The sequence below is a fragment of the Balaenoptera physalus genome (assembly GCF_965194825.1).
Source record: "Balaenoptera physalus genome assembly, chromosome: 15".
Lineage (NCBI taxonomy): Eukaryota > Metazoa > Chordata > Mammalia > Artiodactyla > Balaenopteridae > Balaenoptera > Balaenoptera physalus.
Genome location: NC_138894.1, coordinates 15662029 through 15672950, shown reverse-complemented (window position 1 = coordinate 15672950; position 10922 = coordinate 15662029). Strand labels below are relative to the sequence as shown.

General features: G+C 47.7%; 1 protein-coding gene across 1 annotated transcript; it reads right to left on the bottom strand.

Moving 5' to 3' along the window:
* Positions 1–3457: 3457 nt before the first annotated feature.
* Positions 3458–9514, bottom strand: FABP1 (fatty acid binding protein 1). Its single transcript, XM_082426932.1, has 4 exons — positions 9364–9514; positions 7228–7400; positions 5673–5765; positions 3458–3580 (listed from the first exon to the last, which is right to left on the bottom strand). Exons 1-4 carry the CDS (start codon positions 9497–9499, stop codon positions 3530–3532), a joined length of 453 nt encoding a protein of 150 aa, XP_082283058.1. The 5' UTR covers positions 9500–9514; the 3' UTR covers positions 3458–3529.
* Between the last annotated feature and the right edge of the window lie 1408 nt (positions 9515–10922).

Sequence of the window (10922 nt, the reverse complement as noted above, 5' to 3'; positions counted from 1 at the left end):
TCCTAGGAATCCAAGTGGCAAGGATGACATGTTTTATTTGCATGGTACTGGCATCATTTCATGGGCTCCTTACAAAAGCTACGAGAGAAGGTGTTGTATTGCCCATTTTACCGATGGGAAAACTGAGGTCCAAAATCATGGATTAGTTAACTAGAACCATGCCTTCAAGCCCACTATTTTTACTTGAAATCATCTGCTTTTTAAAAAGTCATTGCTCATTTAAAAAAAGTAGTTCCACAAAATTAGTTCCTTGTAAAAGATTCAAACAATATAAATAATGCAAAAAGCTCTCTTGACCTCCCACCCAATTCCTGTTCCTGCCACAGAAGTCAAGGCTATTATCTGGTGTTCCGGCCATCCATGGTCATAGACATATCTGTATATCTATATAAATAGATAATTTGGTTTCATATTTTAATAAAATTTACATGATATTGTACTGTTGATATTGTTCTGAAACTTACTTTTTTTTTTTTTTTTTAATGCTTGGTCTTAGAGATAGTCCTGTAACAGTACATATAGATCTACCTCGTCCATTTAATCTACCAAAGGTTATTTCAGAGTGTGGCCATAGCACAGTTTATCTAATCTTTTTTTTACTGATGGGCATTTGTTTCCAGTTTTTGGCTGTTGCATTTTTTATATGCTTCTTTGTGCATATGTTTAAACACATCTCTAGGGCGATGTACAACAGTGGCATTGCTAGGTGCTAGGAAATTCACATTGAAAATATTAACGGATACTGCTAAGTGGTGCTCCAAATGGGCTGTACAAGTTTACATCTCCACCAACTGATGGGAGAGCCATTCATCACATCCTTGCAAACACTGGATGTGGTCAATCTTTTTATGTTTTACTAGTTTGATTTGTAAAATGATAACTCATCTTACATCCCTCCTCTGTGATTACAGTGAGACTAAGCATATTTCATATTGTGAATTCCCTGTAAATGTCCTCAACCCACTTTTCCATTGACTTGTTGGTCTTCTTATTGATTTGGGGGAGGTTTTTATATTCTGTCTATTAACCTCTGTTATGTAAGCCACAAATATATTCTCCCACATTATTGCTTCTTCTTGGAAACTGTGTTTACAGTGTCTTTTTTTTCATATCAAATTTAAAATTTGTAAGGTGGTAAAATGAATTAATCTTTCCCTTCGTGGATGTTGCACCTTGTTTTAGAAGGTCTTCTATACTTCAAGTTATTTATCTATCATCATATCTATTTCTAATATTTCACATTTATTCATTTAGCCCTTTAGTTCATCTGGAATTTATTTTGTGAATGGCATATTGTAGTCTCCTATTAGTTGTATTTTTCCCTGTATCTTCCAACTCTGAGTTCTTACTGAAACTCTGAAGCACTTTCCTTAAGTCTGTCCTAGTTCCTGAAATAATTGTCTCCCATTTTTTCCCCCAAGATCCTGCTCCACATGGAAGAAGGAGGGCTAACATATGGGGAAAACTGTAGAGCAAGGAAGGAAGAACTTCATCCAATAGACTGGTGCAGATAAAAAGCCAGAGAGAGGGAAAGAGTACTTTCAGCTGTGCAGTTTAGGAAGCCTTCTTGGAGGAGGTGGCACTTAAATTATGAGAGGAATGAGAGGTTGTTTAACTCTATTGGAGTGTATATTATAGGAAGGGTGTAAAGCTAGATAAGGTGGGACAGGACATAATTGAGCAAAGTTCGGCAACCTATGGTCCATGAGTCAGATCCAGCTGCCACATTTTTTTTTTTTTGGCTGCGCTGCACAGCATGCAGGAATCTTAGTTCCCTGACCAGGGATTGAACCCGTGCCCCCTGCAGTGAAAGCGTGGAGTCTTAACCACTGGACCCCCAGGGAAGTCCCCACCTGTTTCTATACGGTGTGTGATCTAAGAATGGTTTTCCATGTTTAAATGGTTGAAAAAAATCAAAAGAAGAACAATATTTTATGACATAGGCAAATGATATGAAATTTAAATTTCAGTGTTCATAAATAAAGTTTCATGGGAACACAGCCATGCCCACCTGTTTGGGTATTGTCTGTGACTGCTTCAGTGCTACAACAGCAGAATTAGGGAGTTGTGGCAGAGCCTGGGTGGTCCACAAAACTGAAAATATTTACTTTCTGGCTTTTTACCAAAGAAGTTTACTGACCCCTGTTACAGAGCCTTGAATGCAGGTTGAGGAGTTTGACTCTTATGTGTAAGGCATTGATCAGTGCTGTTTTTAGGGAAGATGACGGTTTGTGGGGTGGAGATTCGCAGGTGAGAGAGAGAGAGGCAGGGAGATGCCATAGTGGCCTGTGAAACAATGCAAGTAACAAGTAATGGGATTTCAACTCCAAAAGAGGGAAAAGAGAAGGTGGGAAAGGTGACAGATTCATTCATTCACTAAAGCATCTTTGTTGAGAGCTTTCTGTGGTCTGGACATGGTTCTGAGAGCTGAAAGATATAAGGTAGAAATGCCCGAGCTTGGTAGCTCTTTGGGTATGGGAAATGAGCTCTATGTCCATTTGCTAAGGATGCCGTAACCAAGTACAACAGACTGGGTGCCTCAAACAACAGACGTTTATTATCTCAGAGTTTTGGAGGCCAGAAGTCTAAGATCAAGGTGACCAAAGCTACGCTCCTTCTGCAAGAGGTAGGGAAGGATCTGGTCCAGGTCTCTCTCCTAGCTTCTGCTAGTTCCTTGGCTTGTGGTTGCATAACTGGTCTCCACGTGGCATACTCCCTGTGGGCATATGTGTGTTCAAAAATTTCTCCTTTTTATAAGGACACCAACCATATTGGATTAGGGGCCCACCCTACTCCAGTATGAGCTCATTTTAACTTAACTAATTACATCTGCAATGATTATGTCTGAATAAGGTCACAATCTGAGGTAGTGAGGGTTAGGACTTCGACATGTGAGTTTTGGAGAGATGCAACTCAACCCATAGCAGCTACCGGAGCCTGGTACAAGGTGCCGTTTGGAGAAATCCCTCTTCTCCCATATTCTGCTTCTGCCCGCAGCATGGAGGGAATTTCTCCCTGAGATTCCTCTGTCTGCTTCTGGCAGCTTCTCACTCAGCCCTCCTCTAGGAGGCAGAATTGTCCCTGGGTGGGTCAATGCCCGATCTTTTTGTTCATGTCCCCTGGTGGGTGGGGCTGCTGTGAGCATAGCTTCCCTTGGCCTGCCCAGTGTTCCTGTTCTCTCTGGCCCCATGGGAGTGACCCAGCACACAGCCCCTCTTGCTCCGGCTCCTTGCCATGTGGCTGACTGGGACAGGTCATTCCAGAGCTGCTCTACAGATCCAGCCACATCATGTGTCCCTTACAGGGTCACCTGAGTGGGCAACCTGGGGTCTGCTTTCAGGGTGAGAATCAGACCTGACTCCGTAGGATGGAATGTGCAGATAATCAAGATTTATCAAAATGGAGGTGATCGGCGTTCCATAACCACATCAATGAAAAGCCATCAAAAGGAAAAGACTTTTTTTTAAAACAAAGTTCACTTTATTACATTAATTGTATATAACTAAAAGAATATGAAGTGCAGACTTGTCTAAATTCTCTTGCTGATTATCTTGAAGGCAATGTCACCCAGTGTCATGGTCTGAAAGCCAGAAAAGACATCATGAAACATTCATCTGATGTTGAATTGTAAATGATAGTTAAGCCCCCAGTATGCTAACATATGTAGTCATTCAAAGACTCTTCTGTTTTCTATAGGACCAGAGGAAGGGTTGGCAATCTTTTCTAAAATCCCATGCTGAGTCTTTGTCACTTTACTTCCTCACGTGGAGAGTTGTCCTGCCTTTTACTGAATTCCTTTCTACATCAATGACTGTTAGAGCAAGACCATCCAAACCAGTCCAATCTGATCCAATTTCTCAAAGTTTCATTGAGCACCTACTATGGACCAAACACGTGTTGAGCACCGAGGACAAGTGTATGGGGAAACACCTGGGCATCCAGCCTGAAACTTAGTAGGTAGTGCATAATTTTCCTCCCAAAGCTGTGGAGCCAATAAAAACCTTAGATTCATTGGATCCGTAAGTTTTTGAGTTTTTGAGGGTTGCTCCTTTCTCCCCCGGCCCTTCCCTCCTGCTGATTCTCTTGAACAAGACTATGGCAATGATGTGGGGTGATGTCATCAGGGTGAAAAGGGAGCCCTTTAGTTTCAACAGCAATGAAATGGAACGGAAAGATCTAGGTTTGAATCCTAGTTCTACAACTCATTAGCTGGATGACCTTGGGCAGGTCAACCTGTCTATTAAGTCCCCCATCCTGCCTCCCTCACAGGAGATGAGAGGATTAGGGGTAATGGAGCATATCAAAGACATTGGCCAGGACTGAGTCCAGGACAGCTTATCTCCCACTGCCCTGCAGGTGCCTCTCTCCTCTACTGTGAATGTGCCGGGGACTGCAAATTTCATGGTTGACCCTCACTCTCTCCCTAGTTGAGGGATTTCTCCCCTTGAACAGGGTGATGACAGACCCCTTGCGCAGTGTTCTGCCTTCTGTTACTCCCCAAAATACAACCTGTGGGCAAGGAAGAGCCGGGGGGACACTGTACTATAACTGCAGAAGAAACACTATACTATTCACTCCCATATGGGGGATAGGACGTGGCCGACAGCCAGGCACCAAGGGTGATGTGACACACACAAACCGGAGTGCCAGATCCATAAGCTGCCATGAAATTGCCAAGAATATGGTTCTCCTTATAAATGCCAAAAGGGCAAAGGCATTTACTGAGTGCCCTGGGCTTGCAAGGCAGATGGAGGTCTCTGTGTTCATTGGTTAGTGATGCAGAAGGGAAGGGTTATGGCTAACAATTACTGCAACGTCCTAAAATAGAAAAAGCAATGAAACAGCCCGACTTTCTGCCAAACCAAGCCTTCCTTGAGCGTGGGTGCTGCATCCATGGGAAGGGTTGCTCCATGAATCAGAGGACCACAGGTGGGAATGAATGGATTTCTGTCCTCCAGCCTGTGAGCGAGACTTGTGTCTACATCCCAGCAGAGTCTAAGAAGTGTGACCTATGCTGGTGGCTTTGCACGACCCTGTGTCTCCTACCAAGCTCCTCTCCTATCCCATCCTATTTGGGTGTTGGGGAAGGAAGGGGAGAGGAGACAGGGGATGGCAGTGAGGAAGGAAGGAAGTGGGGGAGGTAGGAGTGGTCCACCCTGACCAGGAAAGTGGTGGTGGAAGGACAGCCTGAAGGAACTGGGAGAGGCAGGGAAGCACCAGCTGGGGCCACCACCAGCACATGGGGGGCTTTTGGTGAATTAGAAAAGTGTGCCCCTTCCTTAAGACACCATACTTCTCTATTGGAAAACTGCCCTAATACACTGCACTGGTTTTATTAGAACAAGATGCCTTATTAGCATCCATTGCAAGCCGGTAAGAAATGTACAAAACTCCGCCGTCTACAATGGGAGTTGGCTTCTCCTAGGGTGGTACAGTGTATCACCGTGGACTGCTGCCCTGTGAGACAGATCCAACTCAGAGGAACCCTAGCTCTGCCATTTCCTGGCTGTATGATTGCCTCAGTTTCCCCATTAAGAAAAGTCAGTGTTGGTGGGAAGATTCGAGATAACGTGTGAAAGCTGCCTGGGCACAGTGGATGTTCAGTAAGTGGTAGCAGAGATTGACCCCTGGCCCCAAGCACGAGGACCCACAAGCTCAGAGTGTCAACTTACGCTGGTGGCTGTGTCACCGTTGAATTCAGTCACGGACTTGATGCCTTTGAAAGTTGTCACCAGTTTATTCTCACCTTCCAGCTGAACCACCGCCTGCATGGGACATAAGGAATGGCCTAGGAGGAAGGGTCTGGGAGGGAGTAAACCTCTCGCTAATGAGGTTGGCTCCCCTGCATAGGTCTCTGCTTGCAGCAACCAAACCCTGTTCTCTGGCTCTGAACAGAAGTGAGGTGCATGTAAGAACTAAAGAAAATGGCAGGGCTTCTTTTGTCAGACTTTTCATCTATGGGATGTGATCTAGGAGTCAGCATAAGACCCCTAAGCTGTCTCAAATCAAACACAAATAAAATTGATTCAAGTCGCAATTCTCCAAGCCAATGGAGGGAGGGAGTAGCAAAATTCAAAATCCTGGCCAATTGGAAGAACACATATTTTTGCTTTGTATTATTTTATATTATTCCTTCTAGCACCTTTATCTTTCCTCTTGTGGTCTCCGTTTCATGCATCCAGGAAGAGGTAACAGAAACCCAGCATGGAGCACAAGACACTGGCCAACGTTAAAATTTGCCTCCAAAACGGACAATTGTAAAAGGCCTGTGGTAAAACCCATGACAGCCTGCCCCTTACCGTGGGCCATATAAGAGAACTTCCCTCCTAAAATCTACCATAGATTTCCTGACCTGTGCTGTTCTATCTAGAGAAGCAGAAATCAAGAGCCATCAGAAGAGGTAAAAAAAAGACCAACAGTTGTGCAGAGACCGATGCACAAAGTTGTCTGGGGTCAGGGGATGCTGGGGGAGAGGAGTGAAGATGGCCACTCAGCGGTACTGGTGATGCTGGGGTGTGTGGGGTTTTGGAGGGAGGAACAGAGGCCCTTTGTGGGGGGCGCCCCCCTGCCTGGATCTCCCTGCCACCGCCTGCCCACCACTCACACATCCCACACCCAGCTCTCATCGCACACCTTGGCCACAGCCCAGCGGAGGTGACACCGCCCTGCCCGCTGCCTTTGCTCTGGGAAGGGTGACTGTGCCCATTTCACAGATGAGGTAGCAAAGTCTAGGGGCTCATTGACCAACCCGCAAGGCTTGGTCTGAAGGCCTGCTTTGGTTCTTTGGTGTCGCAGGCACCTCCTTCAGGAAGTCTCTCCCCATGACCACTAGCTCTAGGCTCAGCAAAGCCATTTCCTTTGGCTCACGGATGACCTCAGGGCTCTGTTAGGGGTTTTGCACGGACTGCCACTTGCCTGTTGCTGGGCCTGGGTGATTCTGAGTCTTAGACTCCTGCTCTGGGCCTGGTTCCCTATACCCTCCATATGGGAGAGATCGGACTCTTGGGCCAGAGCTCCTCCAGAGGGTCGCAGGAAACTGGGAGCTTCCCTAAGAGCTTCTTCCTTAAGAGCTGTCTTTTCCTCTCTGCCTCTCACCCCGGCAGTGGGTTCAGAGATAGGGTATCAGCAGTGGGAATTGTGAGGTGGGAGCCTTGAGGGAGGAAGCCTGAGACCAGGTTCCAGGGAAAGTTCTGGAAGCAGAGGGTGGCTGGAGGGGGCACCTCCTACCTTGAACTTCTCCCCAGTCAGGAATTCCAGCTCACACTCCTCCCCCAAGGTGAACTCGTTCTGGATCACTTTGGAGTCAGTGATGATGGTGAACTTGAAGTGGTTCCCGTTATGCACGATTTCTGACACCGCCTTGCTGTCCTTTACCTTCTGGATGAGGTCATCAGGCATACCTGGTGGAAAGCACTGGAAGTTTAGAGGTGGGCAGAGGTGGGAGCTGCAAGGTCACAAGAGAAACTCCGTGATGTGGAGGGGGAGGGGAGACGCCGTGTTTTCCCGGAGGCCTCAGCATTTTCTGCAGTCCTGTGAGCAATGTGGGTTTTGACCTCTGAAAGGGCAGGTCAGTGGCCTGACTTGGCCTGATCTCATGCACCTGCTATCTTGCCAGTTGGTTTATAAAAAAAACACACCCGTCTGCCCAGGGGAAGCTTTTCTCGGCTGAGCACCTGCTTCCTACTTGCTCTCCCTCCTCATTCCTCCTACTTTAAAGCCTTCAGACTTTGCTCTTTTGAGTGTAAAGCATTTTGTCCTCCACATTCAGGGGACCATCCAGCTTGTCTCCCAAGCCAGGTCCCCACTGAGAGTGGAAGGGGAGCTCTTAATAATTATGCCAGAACGGCAGGCACACACCAGGACTGTGCCTGGCAAACCTATGTTCCCCTATCCTTACCTCCACCTCTGCCATCGAGGCTCTTGAGGAAGATGGACCAGGAGTCCCTTGCCCGGGGACAGAGCTTTACGAATTTCAGAGCATGTCTATGTTGTTACATGAATTGAGGTTCATGAAAACCAGGTGCATTGACAGTGGTGGGGAGGGTCCTGTTGCCCAGGTGAGGGATGCAGGACACAGAGAGGTGGCGTGACGTGCCCTACAGGAGAAGGTCCTAGCTCTCAGCTTCCCCGAAGCTCCTCCTCTCTCTGCCTTTGCTGTCTTCCCCACCCTCTCCTCTCAGCATCCTTCCTTGTCCCCCTGCCCCTTTGCTCCCTCCCCCTGGAGGACACTGCCCTCCCCCAGCCCCGCAGGGGACACCTGCTCACCTTCCAAGGCTCAGCCAAGGCTCGCCTTTGCTCCTCCCAAGCCTTCCCTTGATGCCCTCCCAGGACCACCACATCCTCCTGTAAGTGACCCGGTGGGCTGGGGGGAAGTGATTTAAAATGTGTCTCCGGGAACTAGTGCCGGCTTCAAATCCCAGCTCAGTTTGGGATTACTACCTGTGTGACCCTGGTTGGGATTACTTCACCTTTCAAGGCCTCAATTGCCTCAATTATAAAATGGGAAGAATAACAGTACCCAACTCAGAGTTTTCTGGTGAGGCGTTAACGGGATGTTGCCTGTCTAGGGCTTAGCATGGGGCCTGATGCTGAGTCAGCACTCAGGACACGTTAGAGCATGCTTGATTGCATTTATGTCTTCTCTTTTTCTCTACATTGTGACCTTGGAAACGAGGCTCATTGTTATCTGTCTCCATGGTATCTGCCCAGCACAGCACTCATCTCAGCGTGGGGTTGGCCTTGAATCAAAGTTTGTTAGAAGAATGAATAAATGGGGCTTCCCTGGTGGTGCAGTGGTTAAGAATCTGTCTGCCAATGCAGGGGACACGGGTTTGAGCCCTGGTCCGGGAAGATCCCACATGCCGCAGAGCAACTAGGCCCGTGAGCCACAACTACTGAGCCTGCGCGTCTGGAGCCTGTGCTCCGCAACAAGAGAGGCCGCGACAGTGAGAGGTCCGTGCACCGCGATGAAGAGTGGCCCCCGCTTGCCGCAACTGGAGAGAGCCCTCGCACAGAAATGAAGACCCAACACAGCCAAAAATAAATAAATAAATAATTAAATAAAAAAATAAAAGAATGAATAAATGAATGAACGAGTAAATGAACAGGGTCACACAACGAGGTATCAGCAGAGGTGGCTTCAGTCCAGATCAGACCCTAGTTCAGTGCTCTTTCCACTTGCCTAAGGCGTAGCGTTGTGCAGGGAGGAATAGCATGAGCTTCGAAAGTAACAGAACAGGACCCCTGGTCTGTGTAAAGCTTGGACCGCCGCTCCTCCCATCCAGACGTCAGGACCCCAAAGGGCCACCACGCGTAGGACCAGACCGTCATGGCCATGGCCCCCAGCCGTGGCCCAGCACTCACCGACTGCCTTCATGAAGACCTCTAAGTTTTCCTGGCTCTGCACTTGGTACTTGCCGGAGAAGTTCATGGTGGCGACGAAGCTCCCTTCACAGCTGAGCCAACAGCACTGCTGGCAGGGCTCCCAGCATGGGCTCATTTATAGGGGGCTCCTTCCCCTTCAAGTGGAGGCCATAGGTCAGCCGCTGTCGACTCCTTTATGGCCAGGTTCAAACATTAACTCCTGAGAGCAATGGTCAACGATTAAAAAAAAAACAGGTTGGGCACAGCAGTGGTTTGCTCCAATTCAGCACACCTTGATGAGTGCCAGTCAGGTGCAAAGCCCTATGGCCCTGCAGCCTTTAAGATGCTGCTCTCCCATGAAATGTGTGTCTGCGCATATGTGTACATACCTACACGCGCATATATGTGTGTGTGTGCATGTGTATATGTATGTATGCATATATACGTGGAGATGTGTATGTGTACGTGTGGATCTAGATTTAGACACTCAGAAAAATACCAAAGAATCCCTTGAATCTCAAAACCACACCTTAGTTACCTTACGATCTCTTCTCATCTTTATCATCACACTAAGTTAATTTTTACCAAGTTGTCATCAGTCCCTAGAGCTGCTTTGTATTCTGGGAATTCCTCACAGGCTCCTCCACAGTCCAAATCAATCTCCTTTTCGGGACTTCCCTGGTGATGCAGTGGTTAAGAATCCGCCTGCCAATGCAGGGGACACGGGTTCAAGCCCTGGTCCGGGAAGATCCCATATGCCGCGGAGCAACTAAGCCCGGGCGCCACAACTACTGAGCCTGCACTCTAGAGCCTGTGAGCCACAACTACTGAGCCTGCAAGCCACAACTCTTGAGCCCGTGTGCCACAACTACTGAAGTCTGCGTGTCTAGAGCCTGTGTTCCGATACAAGAGAAGCCACTGCAATGAGAAGCCCGCTCGCCGCAACTAGAGAAAGCCCGCGTGCAGCAATGAAGACCCAGCACAGCCAAAAAAAAAAAAAAATCTCCTTTTGGAAGTGTGAAAGGGTACCTTTAAACCAGGTGTGTGGAGATTGAGATGCATTTAATCAGGCAGGGACAAGACAGGGGAAGGAAGAAGGTAGGACCTGTTGGACCCCCTGAACCTGTCGGGGGCGCTCATGCCTCTAGGCTGGCTTTCACGGGGCTCCCCCTGCCCTTCTGTTCTTCTCCCCCTGGTAGCCTCCTCTATGAATCCTCTGGGCTCAGAGAACACTTTGCAAGTACCTATACTGTCATTCCTACCGGGTTTATTTCTCCCTGCCTTTTTTTCCACTGTACTTCTTCCTTGGTATTTCCAAAACTGGCACGTAGTAATGTCCAATTAATGATTAGTCAGCAAATAAAAACTGTCAGCAGATAATGAGGCCACGGTGTTTCTCGTTAAACAAAAACGAGAGATACAGAATAGTCAGATAGGAATGCCCCCTCAAACCACTGAGTCACTAGGGCTGGGCAGCCAGGAGATTAGTGTGTGTGTGTGTGTGTGTGTGTGTGTGTGTGTGTGTGTGTGTGTGTGTGTAAGAGAGAGAGAAAATGACA

What these genes read in the sequence shown, in the direction of transcription:
- FABP1 (XM_082426932.1), bottom strand. Translation starts at nt 9,499, where the DNA reads ATGAGCCCATGCTGGGAGCCCTGCCAGCAGTGCTGTTGGCTCAGCTGT. An exon ending in GGTCTTCATGAAGGCAGTCG is followed by an intron (nt 7,401 to 9,363) that starts GTGAGTGCTGGG and finishes GCTTTCCACCAG; the next exon opens with GTATGCCTGATGACCTCATC. An exon ending in TGACTGGGGAGAAGTTCAAG is followed by an intron (nt 5,766 to 7,227) that starts GTAGGAGGTGCC and finishes TGTCCCATGCAG; the next exon opens with GCGGTGGTTCAGCTGGAAGG.